Source organism: Antechinus flavipes, chromosome 2 (assembly GCF_016432865.1).
Source record: "Antechinus flavipes isolate AdamAnt ecotype Samford, QLD, Australia chromosome 2, AdamAnt_v2, whole genome shotgun sequence".
In the NCBI taxonomy this organism is placed as follows: Eukaryota; Metazoa; Chordata; class Mammalia; order Dasyuromorphia; family Dasyuridae; genus Antechinus; species Antechinus flavipes.
The window spans coordinates 150,538,500-150,554,866 of record NC_067399.1 but is presented as its reverse complement, the minus strand read 5'-3'; the positions used below and the strand labels follow the sequence as shown (position 1 = coordinate 150,554,866).

The 16,367-nt window shown below is 34.5% G+C and overlaps 1 protein-coding gene across 1 annotated transcript in view; it reads right to left on the bottom strand.

The window, feature by feature from the left end:
- Positions 1 to 2,532: 2,532 nt before the first annotated feature.
- FBLN7 (fibulin 7) overlaps positions 2,533 to 16,367 on the bottom strand; it is a 75,605-nt gene continuing 61,770 nt past the window's right edge. Inside the window, exons 6-8 of the mRNA XM_051975813.1 lie at positions 13,554 to 13,691; positions 11,252 to 11,390; positions 2,533 to 8,509 (exon numbers count right to left, since the gene is read on the bottom strand). Coding sequence (XP_051831773.1) covers positions 8,137 to 8,509; positions 11,252 to 11,390; positions 13,554 to 13,691 — 650 coding nt within the window. The 3' untranslated portion in view covers positions 2,533 to 8,136. The remainder of the gene's footprint in view (positions 8,510 to 11,251; positions 11,391 to 13,553; positions 13,692 to 16,367) is intronic.

The following is a 16,367-nucleotide window of genomic DNA, read 5'->3' as shown; positions in this document are numbered from 1 at the left end:
TGGAACTTTTCATGTGTTTCTTGAGATGATTCATAGATACGCTTATGAAAACACTATTTTAATTCTCTCTGGATTGTGGAATAGTACTCATAGGATGATAATTCGCTCAAGCTGTCCATTTGGAAAGACATCATCAGAGATTAGGAATTCAAATGTTTTGATGGATTGTTCCCCATAAATTGTATTTAAATAGACAAATTCAATATGGCTGTTTGGATTTTGATACTGCTTTGCTTCTTTTATGGTTATTGATAATACATTCATCATTTCTCTTTTGTCTATCATTATCATAATCAAATATATATGCATATGTTATATATGTAAATATATGTATATATGTATGTATGTGTATATATACATATATGTGTGTATGTAATCCTTCCTATCCCCAAACTCAAGCTGAAAGCAGGGACTGTGCTAAGAAGCTAACAATAAGTGTCCAAAGCAGAGCTTGAAATTATATCTTTCTGATTCTGAGGCCATCTTCATCCATTAAGACATTTTCCCTTGCAGTAGTCTAACTACTATCAAAAAAAAAAAAAAAGAAAAGAAAAGAAAAGAAAAGAAAAGAAAAGAAAAAAAAAAAGAAAAAGAAAAAGAAATGAAGTTAGTCCGGTATAATGATACCATCAAGTATCTCAATTACAATGTCCTCAGTGTATCCACAAGCATCATCACACTTTAGACTCATTATCACCCAAAGCAGTTCAGCTTCAATATGTTGAATACTGAGTTTTAAAATTTGCTTTTCTACTTTCTGCCTTTACTTGTCATCTTAATTTTGAGCTTATGATTAACATGTTCAAAAAGGGAGTGACCCCTTTATTCCAAATTCCTTGACTTCTCCTCCTAACTTCCTCAACTCTGAATCACTCCCATCAATCATAGCATCCTTCTTTTCTCCTCTTCCCAAATTATTGATCATGAAGAAAGTCAAGAGACTATGCAAACAAATTCCACTAAAAATTCATGTTACCAAATTTCAAATCATCTTCTTTTGCCAATCTGATGCTTTTGATACTGTCAAACACTTCCTTTACTTAGATTGGGGGCAACTAAGTAGTACAATAGATAGAATATCAGGCTAGAGTCAGAAATAATTTCCCTGAGTTCATATCTGGCCTCAGATATTTACTATTATGTGGTCCTGGGCAAGTCACTTAACCTAGTTTGTCTCAGTTTGCTCATCTGTATAGTGAGCTGGAGCCCAAGGAAATGGCATACCTTTTCAGTATTGTTCCCAAGAAAACTTCAGATGGGGTCAGGAAGAGTCAGACATGACTGAAAAATAAATGAACAATGGGCTATCTAGATAGGTTTTTTTCTCATTTGTTTTCCATAACAATGCTTTCTTCTAGTACTCTCCCTAGCTTACTGCTAATTCTTAATCTCCTATGATCCATTTTTTCATGACTGAAGTTTATGTATCCCCCCCAAAAAAAATCCTATATTTTCTTCCTTTATATTCTTTCCCTTAGTGATCTCATATGCTTTTAATTATGCTCTTTACACAGAAGATTCCAAAATATACATATGCAGCCTTAATATCACTCCTAAATACAAAGAACTATATCTGCCACTATCTGCTGGTCATCCCTATCTGGATATTACAACATCAAATTTAATCTGTCCAAAAATTAATTCAATATCTTTTCTCCCTACCTCCATATTTTTCTATGATCCCATAAGCTTCCCTCTACTGATGACACTACCATACTCCCAAGTCACCCAAATTCCAAACTGCAGAATCATCTTTGGATAAAGGTGTTACAAAAAAGAGGGAAGAGGGAAGAGTTCATCATTTGCTAAGTTATATAAATTCCATATTTACAGTGTCTCTTCCACTCACATATCACCACACTACTTTAGGCTTTACTCACTTTTTGGTTGGCTTCCCATATTTTTCATAGATTCCCAATTTTTCTCCTTACTTCTAGTCTCTATTTTTTTTATTCATTCTTCATGCAGATTCTAAAATAATCTTGCTGAAACAAGTCATAACACAAACTTTCAATAGTTCTTAATTGATGGCAATGTAAACTACAAAATCCTCCCTGCCAGTCAAGACTTTATGTACTTTGAGTAAACCTATTTTAATAGTTTTTGCTTACATCATCCCTCTTTCATGCCTTCCATTTTATCTTCCACTCAAACTAGATTACCTAAATCATTTTTCACACTTGACATTCTATTTCCTACATCTTCCCTTGTCTGGAATATATTCTTATCTCACCTCCATCTCTAGTAGTCCTTATCTCTCAGATGCTACTTCATGGATACCTCCCCTCCCAGTTATAAATACTCTCTTTTTCTTCAAATATTCCTAGAGCACCTTGTCTGGATCTTTCCCTTTTTCCTCATCACCCCCATGCTTATCTATATGTTTTTTTAAACTCTATTTTCAAGTAGAATATAATCTCTCAAAGACTACAGAATTTTTCTATCTTTGTATTCCCCATGACTAGAATTGAACTGTTTATCCTTTATGAAGAAATACCTCTTTGTGAATAAATCTCAAAAGAAGTTCAAATGTAAATTATTTGATTTTTTATTTCATTAGACCAAAATCCTCTCATTTATTCAAATAACTTGTGAAAAATATACATGCATAATGAAGCATTTGGCAGTTAATATACAGAAACACAGATGAATGAGCATCCTCTTAGAATCAAGCAGAATGTATCTAATTATTGAAGGTGGTGAAGCGCTAAGAACTATAATCAGGATGGGACAACTGGAGTTTGATCCCAGAGTACCAAAATTTAGAGATTACCTATAGCACTTAGATTTTCTTGAAATGTAGAAAATAACTAAGTTTAACACTACCTTAGCAAGAATAATTAATTAAAACAGGAAAGAACAAACAGGAAATTCCCAGATAATATGTCTTTCCCCACCATGGATACATCTCAGATAAGTACTTTCTTGGCCTACATAATTGCTTTCCTATGGATGTTTTCCCAAAACTAGTTTCATAGTTTCCTGGGGTCGGTCTTTCCTATCATGAAATGGTATCTCAGAGTTTCAATTCAACGGAATTCCCTCAAGCATGTAAATTTTTGTTACATTTCTGCTGGTGATGAAGAGCTGACAGCCCTGAACGCATTTTTCATTTTCCCCCAAACTTCAATCCTAGGCTCTGGGCTATATGGGGAAAACAATTGGCAACAGAGAGTCAAGTCAATAGCATGACTAGACTGATTCCTTTCTCCACATGTGCGACTATCAAAAAAGGCTATAATTGCAACCATTAGCATATGAAGGCTTAAAAACATAGATCTGCTATATTGATGGCTTGTTATAACATACAGATATCAACATGAATACAGCAATAGATTCTATAATAAACACCTTAGATATAGCCATTTCTGAATAATGATATCCCCTTTCATCATGGCAAGAAGTGGAGGCAGTAGCTTGTCAGCAACAACCTTTTCATGGCTGATCTTCAATTCTCTTAAAGCCTACCAAAGTAAAACTCTTTGTAGTCCTTCTTCAAATTCCTTTCTTGAACCTAAGTTTATTACTATGATTTAATATCATTTTGTCCTCAGATCACAGGATTTTGAGTTGGAAAAGATCTTGCAGCTCATTTAATTTAGCCCCTTATTTTTTTTTTTTACAAAGAAAATGGTTGTGAGATTCTTTCTTTTAAAATAGCTTTTATTTAAAAAAGAAAAAATCTTTTAAAGCTCAGCCCACTTTCCATTACTCAAGAGCCAATTTTCAAATTTATACATTGTGCAGATCCCTCATGTTTCCTGTCCCTTATCCATTCAATATTATTTTACATCTCCCACCAAGAGAGGCCAAAAATAAGCAGGAGAGGCAAAAATCAACTCCAACTTTTTCACTCTTCTATTAAGGTAGTTTGAGGGGTTTCTTGGGTGATTGAGGTCACATGCAGTATTAGTTCATAGAGGTCTTCCTGCTCTCTTATTTAAAGTTATATAAAGCAGGATAACTCAGTCCTTAGGGCAAAAGTTCCTTAGCATTTTTCATGTCATGGACTACTTTGGCAATATAGTGAAGCCTATGCATCCATTTTTTTAATAACCAAAGAAAGTGCTACTTTTCATTTAGAGGTCAATGAAAATAAAGATGTAATTATTTTTTCTTATCCAAGATCACTGATCCTCAGAAGTCTAGCTACAGTCTGACATATGCCAGCTTTAATTAGCTATTTTATCAACTTTCTTTAAAAATTAAATTGTCCAGTATGTCCATCATAAAAAGATGATCAATAAAATAGACAATATTTATTCCTGCTTTTGTGTGGAGTGAATAGAAATGGTAAACTTTTTTTTCATCTGAATTAAATAACCCAACTTTGTGGTGAATTTTTAAATGATCTCAAGAAATACTACCTTTTAAAGTGTTCTTTAATAGCCAGCATTATATTGTTGAATACTAGGAAGGAGTGAAAATAAAGGTTTGAAAGTGAGGATTGATAGGAAATATTACATTTAGTCCATCCAACTCAAAATATACTGTTCATGTCCTATTACTTTGGGGCCATGATATTTATCAGAACTTTCTGATCACAGAATGCTTCTTTTAATTAGATATGTGACAACTTTATCAACTGGCTAAGGGAGTATCTGAATTCTTAAGCTTGTCTGATCATATTCATTATTTTAATAAGATGGAGTAACTTTGGATTTATTTTATTTCAATAGAAAAGCTTCCCTGATCATTCCCAACATAATCTGTACAGATTTTTCCATAAGGTTCTATAGTTGTCCTCTTGGACACTCATATAATTCTTTCTTATGGCTTACAGAAGAGTAATTTGATTTTCAATGAACTGAGTTTATGCAATATATGGACTTTGCTGGTACCATAGCAGTGAGCTGTCAGAATCATCCAGAAGTGGGACATCAATGAAGTCCCTCAAGTCACAGGATATAGTAGTAACATCCCACCCCAAATTCTTTCTGAGCATTATATACAGAAAGATATTGGAGAAAGGCGGAAGTTGCTCCAGGTAGCAGAATGCCCATTACTCTCTCAATAGAACTGCTATCTCTCTGGGATAAAAAAGGAATGGTAAAATATGGGGACCAGTGGGAAGCTTAACAAAGGTGGCAATCACGAAAAATAGACTTCTATCTATGCAAAATTGATTATTGCTTATGGGGAATTATTGTGTGTTAAAAAGGCCTTTCTGACCTTTAAATATTTTCTCCCTCTATCAGCCAATAATATCTGAAATGCCCATCATTTAATTCACTCCTGAGTTAAAGTACTATGTATAGAAAAGCCTAATAAAGTTGAAATATATTCCTCAAGGAGGATAATATCAGCATCTTCTAATATATGCACTAGTTTATCTGATATCTAGTTTCACCTAGCAGAGACCAATGGGACACCAGAGAGGTATTTATTGAAGGAAAATTTACCAGTTTAGGGGTACTTCTGAGGAGAAGAGACCCAAGTGTTGTACTACAATTGAGACCCCAGAAAGCAAGAATAAGCAGGAGAACAAAGATAAATGACAATTCAATAAATGTTTGTTGAATGAATGAATGGCAAAGGTGTCAAAAGTGGAAAATCAGAATTGGCAAAGATAAAACAATGCCTAATTAAAATTTTCATCTTTGGTTAGCCCAGTGTTATCAAAATCTCTCAAAATCAAAATGGTAGAAAAAGTTGATTGGAGGAGGCTGCCAGTGACATGAATCTAAAAATAGCAGAATTCTGCTAAAAGGAGCAATACTAGAACCCTCCTAAACTAATGATATTTTCCTGAAAAAGAAAAGCATTCAAAAATTCTTGTTTGACTTTGTTATTGCACTAGGATAGTTCATTCTACATAGTCCTACATGAGGACTACATAGTCCTCATTGGCCACATGAACCCTTACCTTCACTAAAGCCTTTCATAGACCTAATTGGAGAATTCTCATATGGAGGATTATTCATTATTTTAGCTCCCTCATGTATCACTGGGATTATTTTTCATTTCTAGATAATGATATTGCCTTTAATACTTGCAAAAGCAGAAGTGCTTTATTGGAAGCAACCTTTTCATATCTTATTTGTAATTGCTAATTTATCTGATCTGGCAAAACACAAACCAATTTATTGATGCACCAATCAATGATTGATTTGGAAGATCAGGAATATGAGGAATTTTGAGAAACAGGTTTGTGGGGGAATTCCTGTGAATCATGGATATCTGGGAGCTTCATTTTCCAAACAGAAATCTCGTGAATAGAAAATGTACATTTTAAAATTGATTCATGAGTGAGACAATCATATTTATAGAACAAAAATAAAGTGACAAATGAAGACACTTGTATTCACTAATGCCATCTCATCCCCAGGTGTTAAGGACCATGCCTAAGTGAAGGGGCAGGTCAAGTCTCCAAGAGCCTCCACAGCTGTGAATCATAAATTTGAAGGCTTTGCAAAGCAGACTTTGCAGATGTTCCTTGTGGCTTGAGAATGAAATAAATTGTAGGCAAGAGGGAAGAGGAGAGGGGTCAGAGAACGCAACTACCTCTCAGTCTCCTTGTATCATCATCATTATCCTCTCACGTGAAGAGATCCATTCTACAGGTCTGAGTTAGACCTCTAGCAGCCACTGTCAAGTGCTCCCACATCACAACACCCAGAATTCACAGAACTACCTATATCTAGTATATATATACTAACTAGTATAAATCACTAACATTAATAGAATTGCCTCCAGTTCTACATACACAGGGACAGCAATTAGAGTTGTGATTTCATTCCTATAAAGATAGTCTAGATAAAGAAATTCTCTTTACCAATGTAAGACAGCACCTTCTCTGCAATTATTAGAAAAGTGACTAGAAAATGGAATCATGTATCCAGTATATATTAAAGGCAGTATTTGAATCCAGATCTTCCTCATTCTAGTTCTCTATCCATTATACTACATTGCCTCTCATTGCCAAATAAAATCTAAACAAAATACATTGAAGATAAATTGATAAAGTTTTAAAAAAAAGATTTATGTTATGAAATTTCAATAATGAGATTAAACAAATCTCTTAGATATACAAATATTCTTACTTTTTCCTTTCTGGAATTTTCTTTCTTTTATCTAGACAGCATTACTTTTTGATTTACCCATAGATAGGAGGCAACCATATATGGGGGGGGGGTGGATGTCAGATGACACTTTTTTCCCTTAAAAATCTGTGGCAAGATGGTGGGTTTTTCAATTTTTCATATAGTAGACTTTGGTTGTGGGATTATTGCATGAAAATCAAGTATTCATCAACATATTACCCTGTTACTTGCATTCTTTCCCATGGGTTTCTTTCAGCTAATCCAATAAGATGAAGACCACATTAATGCAGCTAGATGGTATTATGTTTTTTATGAGCCAAAGGCAGGAACAAAGTCCAGAAAAGCAAAAATAGTTTGTTTCTTCAGCTATAAAATGGGGCTATTAATATATGATTCAGCTTCTCAGAAAGTATTTACTTCTGCCAATATCAAAATCTCTTTTAGCTATTATATTTATTATTTAGTCTTTTTGATTCAAAGGAGTATAGGGAAGATTCCAAATAATCCTCAGCTTCTTTGATTAGTGGAACTCCATAATAACTGGTTTTAGGGGACAAAGATAAAACTCATGTTAAAAGTTCGTTGCTTTATGGAGGGGAGAAACATATATTGCACTACTTATAGAGGAAATGTGATCTAGCATGCAATATTTTTAAAGCCACAAACTGGCAAACACTCTACAGTAGTATTTCGAGTACTACTGTAGTACTTGAACTGCAGTAATTATTGTAGTTATTCTAATATAGGAAATATTTGAAGGTCATCAGAAAAGTGTATTTGCCCTTTCCTATCCCCAACTGATTCCAGATTGCATTCCTATTCATTTAAAGAAGCTCTCCATTTCCTGAGGCATACTTGAGAAGGTTAGTGCATAATCTACTAGAAGAACATTAAGGCTTAGGTGTCAGTGTCTTGATGACCCTTCAGCACCATCATGTGGAACAGCAACACTACAGTGACCAAAAAGTCTCTAAGGTATGAATTTGGTTAAGAAGGAGAAATACGTCTTTAGAACCAGCGCCCAGAGCTGAGTCTTTGGTGAATAGAAACAATCCCGAGCCATTGGTGCTTGTGACCATCCCACCTAGCCCTCCTAGAAGTCATAGGGTGACACAAAAACAGTGATCTTAGACAAGTGATTAGCCTGGAAAGTGCGATCCAGATACTCTGACATGTCAACGTCCACCTCCAATGTCTGTGGTCCTTTCAGGCTCTGGACGAGGATCAGCTCCCCTGTCTGACGATCAGAGCGCTGCATAACAAAATGTCCCCTGCTATTGCCTCCTACAATCCCAAAGCGCAAGCTGTCAGGCCCTGGCCGCCCAGGTGCTGAAGCTGTAGCCATGCGAAAGAGTGTGATTGGAGTCTTCAGGCTGGAAGGCAGTGCTAAATAGTGAAAGGAGATGGTCTTGGGAGCATGGTGACAAGATTTACTGTCCATGGGGCAAGGGTTGCGTTCACATTGGCTGTAAAAAAAAAAAAAAAAGGAACAATGAAGTTTTAAGACCCAGGACAGGACATTTTCATAAACATGTATACAGTGGGATAGATTCCCAAAGTATAATCACTCCATCTCCCCTACACACACACACACACACACACACACACACACACACACACACAATTTTGTCCCAATCTGTCAGTTTCCTAACCCCTTGTTCCAGAGAATGGTTATCCAAGGGGTTACTGAAAGCCATGTTTCTTGCACATCTGTATAAGTATGAACTGGACACAAGCATATTCAATTCACTTAAACTAGCAGGGTAAAGATGTATCTTTGATTCCCTCTTCTACCACTGTCTCATCAAATAAAGAATTTATCATTTATCATTAGTTATGATGGTACTCCACATTCTTTTATACATGTCACATTTTCTCACAAAATATAATATATAAAATATGACTGTAACTTATACTCAGTGTTTTTTTTTTTCACTGTGTACCTACATACACTGACAAAGTGTCATAGAGCACTGGACTTGAAGTTAAGAAAAATCTAGGTTGAAATTCTGTTTCTTATATTAAGTACTGTGGCCACAGAGGAGCCACTAAACCATATTGAGCTTCAAATACCTAGGGAGAGCTAGATTTTATAGCTAACATTTGTAGAGCTCTAAAACAACTTCAAAATATTATGTCATTTTGTTCTTGCAATAACCCTAGATGATAGGCACTATTATTATTTCCATATTACAGATGAAGAAACTAAGACTTTTTTGTGCTTAAATGATTTAAGTATCACAGAAGTAGTAAGTATTTGAATTAGGATTTGAACTCAGGTCTTCCTAACTTCAGATCCAGCACTCTATCCACTGAACCACCTACTTTCTTCTAGAGATAGGAACTAGACCTGTGAAATTATTAGTATAGGGAATTTTCAGATGATGTAATTCTCTCTATTAGTGCAAGTTGGACTTTCTCTGAAAGTTATAGTCTTATCTGAATTATTGAAAAGTTAAAGAACTTGTCCAGGGGAACACAACAAATACTTGTCAGAATCAGGTCTTGAATCCAGATCTTCCTATCTTCCAAAGTTATCTTTCTGACACTAGAAGTTTACATAGGTTGCAATCTGCCTCAGTGGAGAGAATTCTTCAAAAAATCTTAGGTCCTCAATACACTGGCATAACATAACATGTTTATATATGTGTATATTTTCTTTTCAAAAGGTCTCTGTTTTATGAGCAGCACCTATAATGAGAATGGTCTATATTCAGATCACTAGTCTGAATATTTTTTAATTCCTTTAAGCACCAATACTTTTTTATTTCAACTATTTTGAATTAAAATCTAACTTAAATGTGCTAATTTTGTTTCCTTTATTAAACATATGATATTTTTATTTAATGACAGTCTTAGTCTTTCCCCAGAACAAGCCCTTCTTTTATATTACTCTAGTCCTATTGGTTTCCTTTTGAAACTTTTCATTGGCTCCTATTGCTTAATAAATAAAACATAAACTTCTTAGTTAGAACCCTCATAATCTAATTTCATCTTTTGCTCATTCATCTGTAATTCTCACTCTATACAAGGCCTTATGCTAGATCTTGAGAGAGATACAAATATCAGCAATCTTTCCAAGCTTACCTCATACTGTCCTCTTTTGCTCCTCCCATATGCCAGCCAAACCATAAAACTTATTCCTCATCTCCCAACTCTATTCTCCCTTTTCTTTGTTTTTTTACTCACAGAATCCCTCTGGTCTGGAGTATACTCTTTCTGGATTCCCCTCTGCCCTCCCTTCCCACTCTTAACCCATTTAAATCCTTTCCCTCCATCAAGGCCCAACTCAAATTCTCTTTTCTCATAGGACCCTTTATGATTCTATCAGATGGAAATGATATCTCTTCTATTCAATTTCTTCATATCACTTTAGACTTCTCATACTCACATTTGTAGAATGCTTACTCTTATTAGATTGTTTACATCTTAACTTTCTTACTAGATTGAACTCCTTGTACACATCTTAATACTCTTATTCAATTGAATTCCTTGAGGTCAGGATGTATTCCATGACTCATTTTTGGATTCTCAGTATTTAGCACAAGTAAGTTTACAAATTCTGATTGATTGATATTTGTACCCCCAGTGTTTGTCAAATATTAGGTGCCTAGGAAATATCATTGGATTGAGTTGACTATTTTCATGATGAATTATTATTATTATTATTATTATTATTGGGAATGACAATTATTTTAATTTAAGGATGCTTTAGGGGGTTGTTTGGGTGTATACAATTATTTAATCTGATATTAAATGTTCCCAGACTTTTTAGCTGGTTTTGTTATCTCCCTACTCCAATTCACAAACCTACTGATACCTACCCTTTCTAGCCAGTTTAGCTTCAATTAACTTCTTTCCTTTCTTTATAGCTTCTAATCTATCTAATTTAGGAGGAGGCCACAAAACTATTAAGTTAGTGAGCTGAGCTTTATATCCAGTTCTCAATTCTCCTCTTATCCTGAGAGGGAAGATAACTGACTTGCTCCAGTTCATTCTTATTGCCAATAGTGGAAATGGAACAAAAACCCAGTTGGGTTCTCTCCCAGCCCCCTACCCATTAGAAAATACTACTTCCCCTGAGTCACATTAAATAGCTAAAAGCCACTAAAAACAAACAAACAAAACCGAAAACAAAACAAAAAACAAAAAAAACAACTTTTGGGCTAAAGTGACCCTATCATAGAGATATTTTTAGCTTTACTTACAATGAGGATGTTTTCACATAGCTCACATTACCACTGCTCTTTGGACACTCTGGATTGACACACTGAAAACTGCCACCTGTATTAATACATGTGGTCCCCCGTGTACATGTATTCTGGGAATCTGCACACTCATCAATATCTATAACATATAGAGAAAAATAGCAAAGAGAGAATCAATAGTTCCCCTCCAGTATCAGATATAATTCATGAGAATTTCTTTTCCCCTCAAGTTGTAAGAGATTAAATGGGTAAGAAAAAGGAAATAAAAGATTACATTTGCTGCCAGTTCTCCCAGACCTATATCATTTCTTTTCTTTTAAAATTATACTTTATTTGTTTTTAACATTAATATTTTAAAATATTGAATTCCAAATTTGTTCCTTCCTTTAAGTCCCTCTCCCTCATATCATTTTTCATGATAAATGTGGAAGTATGTTTAGAAGAATTGCACATGTTTAACCTATATTGGATTACGTGCTGTCTAGAGGAGAGGAAAGGGAAGGAGGGAGGGAGGGAGAAAAATTTGGAACACAAGGTTTTGCAAGAGTAAATGTTGAAAACTATCTTTGCCTGTATCTTGAGAAATAAAAACCTATTATTATAAAATAAAAACAAAACTGCAAAAAACCCAAGTTATAAATTCCTTGAAAATACAGGGAATATGCTTTCTATTTCTTTGATATTCCTGTTGGTGATTACAATAATTTTGGGTATACTGTATTGGTAATATACTTATATGGCCAAATATGATAAATCTGAAGGCTATAGAGTTAGAGATCTTAGAACTAGTTCAACACTGTCATTCTACAGGTAAGGAAACTGAGAACCAGAAAGTAAAGTGACTTGTCCATGGTAAAACAGACATTTAAATAACTGAGATAGAGTTTAGATCCAGGTTCTCTTACTCAAAGCACAAAATTACATGACTTTACATTTATTTCTATTGAATTCCATCTTACTAGATTCATCTTGGTACTTTAGCCAGTCAAGATCAGATCCTGACTGTCACCTGATATGTTAACTTTCACTTTCAGGTTTGTGTCATCTGAAAATCTGATGAATCAGTTCTCTTTCCATTGTACCATGTTGCTTCTGCTGTCAAGGATGGTGCTCAGAAGATAAATAATGGAGTCCATACCAATTAACTTAATAATACAAATATGAATTAGCATCATCATTACTATTTAATATTACTATGGCATTCTCTCCCATCAGAATAAAGAAGAAACCCCTCTTCCTATGTCCAAAACACCATATGTCACTCATTAATTAACAATATTGATTCTTATCTTTCCAGCTACCATTTAAAATTTTTCTAGTTAAATTTCAAAATGTTAGTAAAAAACCCTGAAAGACCCCAGTTCTACTAGTGATGGAAATGGCAAGTGACAAGTTATAAAAGTTACACCTTCAGTCTTTTTGTTTCTCTTTGGCACAAATTCTTCTATTACTAGTGTCTAGTCTAAGAAAACAATAAAATCTCATTTCTCTGAATAGTTTTGTGATGTGCAGAGGACATCTTACATAGTAAGGTGTGCAATTTGTCATTACTCCTCTCCTGTTTCTCATTCTGGAAGGGGCATCTGAAGACATCTAGTTCAATTGCCTCATTTCACAAATAATAAAAAAACTGAAACTAAAGGCTAAATAACATCATCAAAGGAATAGTCTCTTTCAATTCCCTCTTTTCTCCTTCAGATTATGACATATCTCTACTTCCCTCTGGGATAATGATCTCCAAAGTAGGGTTACAACTCTCTAAGGAGGTTTGTGATCAAGCAACCTGAGTGAAAAGAAGGATCACATCCCACCCTCCCTGAAATAGCTAACTATGATATATAATAATACCATTATTATTAATTATAGATATTATATTATTATACCTATAGATGAGGTATAATCATACCACCATTATTAATTATAGGATTTTCTCCACCACAATATTCCCCTTTACACCCTCTCTCTGCTGAGCAGGCTTCAAATCTCTTTTTTCTGAATCAGAGATTAGCTCTATAGAGCAGTTACAGCCTTGAAAATGTCTACATACTTGAGAATCCTTTATACAAATTTTTAAAAACTTTCATAAAACAACTATTTATTCTGGAATATTTGGAAGATTGTCTCTAATACTAATCATTTCCATTCTTTTGCCTCACCCTTTTCCTGTCTCTACTTCTTATCTCAGGACCTAGAAGTTGAAAGAACAGAATGAGATAGAAATGGAGGTATTTCTGTCTGTTCTGCATTCTCTCTCCTCCCGCTTCCAACCAGTGATCCTTTTAATTAGCAGGATATAACTCACCTTCACAGCTTTTTCCATCCTCAAGAGTCCTATAGCCACTTGGGCAAGAGCAGCGGAAGGATCCAGGAGTGTTAATGCAGTTGTGCATACAGAGTTGGTTGGCCCCTTCTAATTTATAAACTTCACACTCATTCACATCTGTGGAGAAAAAAAAATTCCCCCTCCCCAAATCCCACAATCAACATCCATGAATCTCTGGCCAATGTAAATTGTAATGGCCTGGGCTACTATGTGCCATCCACAAAGCTATTGCCACTTCTGCCTGATATGGAAGTTCTTAACCTGGAGTCTATGAACTTGTTTTTTTAAGTTATAATTTGATAACTATCCTTCAGTATAGTTTATTTTTTTAATTCTATGCATTTTATTTTTATACATTATATTTTAAAAACTGTTATTCTGAAACAAGAAAAAAATTTGAATATGCTGGAGTTATAATTAGAATTGTACAGGACTTATCAGCAGCTACAATAAAAGATCACAGTCCTGCAACATATATATTGACAATCAAAAGAACTAGGCCTGTGGCCAAAAAAATCATATCTAGCAAAATTGTCCATAATATTGAATGAAAAAAAAAAAGGGCATCAACAAACTTGTAGATTCAGAACTTTATTTCAATCAAACCTGAATTTAATAGAAAATTTAACATATAAGAGTCAATATTAAAGATTAATCTGAAAGAATTTAACATAGACAAATTGTTAATGTTTTTCTTTACATGGAAATGTATATCATATTTTTAAGATTGACACCAGCAATTTAGTAGCTCAAAAGGAAGACTGGGACAGAGTTCAGTACAATCTGACTCTAAAAAGCAAAACTGTCTAGGAAAAGGTAAAAATAGGAATTATGTTATACAAATGATGTACAGAGGAAGAATAGACACAGAAGCATTAGAGAGGGGAAGAGGGCTTATAATTCTGAAAAGTCACTCACATTGAGAATGAGTTATATAGGCAACATTATGTATATACCATGAAGGATATAGCACCCTTCAAAATCTATTAAAAAAAACAAGGGGGGAGAGATGGGGAGAAAGAATGAGATAAGATGGGATATAGAAGGATATGTAGATTTATGACAGTGGGAAAAGGTGTGTAGATTAGTGGGCAAGGGATAAAGTGGGGAGGGTAGCATAAGATAAAGTGGGAGTACAGAAGGGTATTTAGAGTAATCTGAATGGAATAAGGTATGTAGATTAATGGGAACAGGATAAAGATGGAAGAAAAGGATGAGGGTGATGATAAAGGAGGGATGCATGAAGGAAAGCTAAGTAATAGCAAGGCAAGTTAAAGAGCAGAATTAAAGTGGTTAGCAGGGTTAGTAAATATGAGATATACAGAAACACTAAAGCAAGAATCAGAAATAGGATTTACTAGAAAAAAAGTAGGGCTAGTAATCATTGATCTTAGACAAAATCAAACCTAAAGATTCAATCAAATGAGAAATGTACATTATGTCTCAGCCATATTATTATTGTTTTAGATACATTTTTATATGTGTCTGAGTATATGTAAGTATGTATACACATAGGCCACGTATATGTATATATGGATATGTGTGTGGGTCTGTGGGTATATATGTATATGTGTACATATATATGTATATATGTATGTGTGTGTATATTGATAATTTTCTTTCAGTATAGTTCATTTTTAAAAAATTCTATGCATTTTATTTTATGCATTTTATGCATAATCACCAATATCTGACCTGCTTGGGAAAGGTGGTGGGGTGTATGAAAGAGGAAAAAAAAAGAATAAAGTAAAAAGTTTTCAGGCAAAGAAGAAAAGAATAATCTACAAGAAAGCAAAGATATAATTTTTTCTGCTATTATATAAGCTTTCTTGAAATGGAAATTTATTGTTCTCCTTGATTTTTTTTTCTCCTTGATGTCTGCTGAGTACATGAATATGTTTTATCTTGTTTTCCTTTTCTGTATTTCTTTTTTCTATTCAGCTTTTTCTTATTTTGTATTTAGTTCAATAAATTAAAAAAGAAAAAAAAGTTATTCTGAGAAAGGTTCTTCATACTTCACCACATTGCTAAAGGAGCCATGACTAAACAAGGTAAAAAACCTTTAACCTTAAGAATGTCCTTAAATGCTGCTATCAAACCCTCAAAGAATGGGGTACAGTGACCTCTGAAGCATAGGAATTCTTCATAAAGGATGAACTAACTTTTCACAATAAGATTTTTGGAAGGTTCTAATGATTATTTTTTTTTCTCAGAAGTTCCAGAGATAATAGAAATAAGGGTGTGGGGTAAAAAGAACAAGGGAAGGAGCCAGTGGAGCTGGAGAAGAAGACAATTCTTTCCACTCATCTATTGGGAGGTAGAGCTGATTCAGTGCCTTCCCAGGCAGGCTGGTGTTGACAGGCAGTGAAAGAACAAGCATTTCTCAGCCTACATGCCCTTGTCTGGGTGTGTCCTGTTTTGTAGCTGGTAAGTTTGGAAGTCTCAGAGAGCATATTATCTCTAACAGTCTAGTCTGGAGCAAAGCAAGGTAGCATGGGAAGAAGGGATTTGGGGATTTTTAACTATTTCTATTAAAAGACTTAAGCAATTCCTACCATCATTTATAAAAGGGGAGAGAATCTATTTCAACAGTTGTAAAATGAGTGGTTTTCAAGGTCTTAAATCTGGGCAAAATCTCTAAATAGCAGCCCTTTTCCTGTTTGGAGTAAGTCCCTTGGTTCAGCGGGGTGTTCTGGGAAGGGAGATCCTGCTTTTGGTGGGATACATGAGGAGGTTGTGAATGGAATACAACATCAGAGAAGAGCAATAGGATCATCCTGCTACCACTGTCCA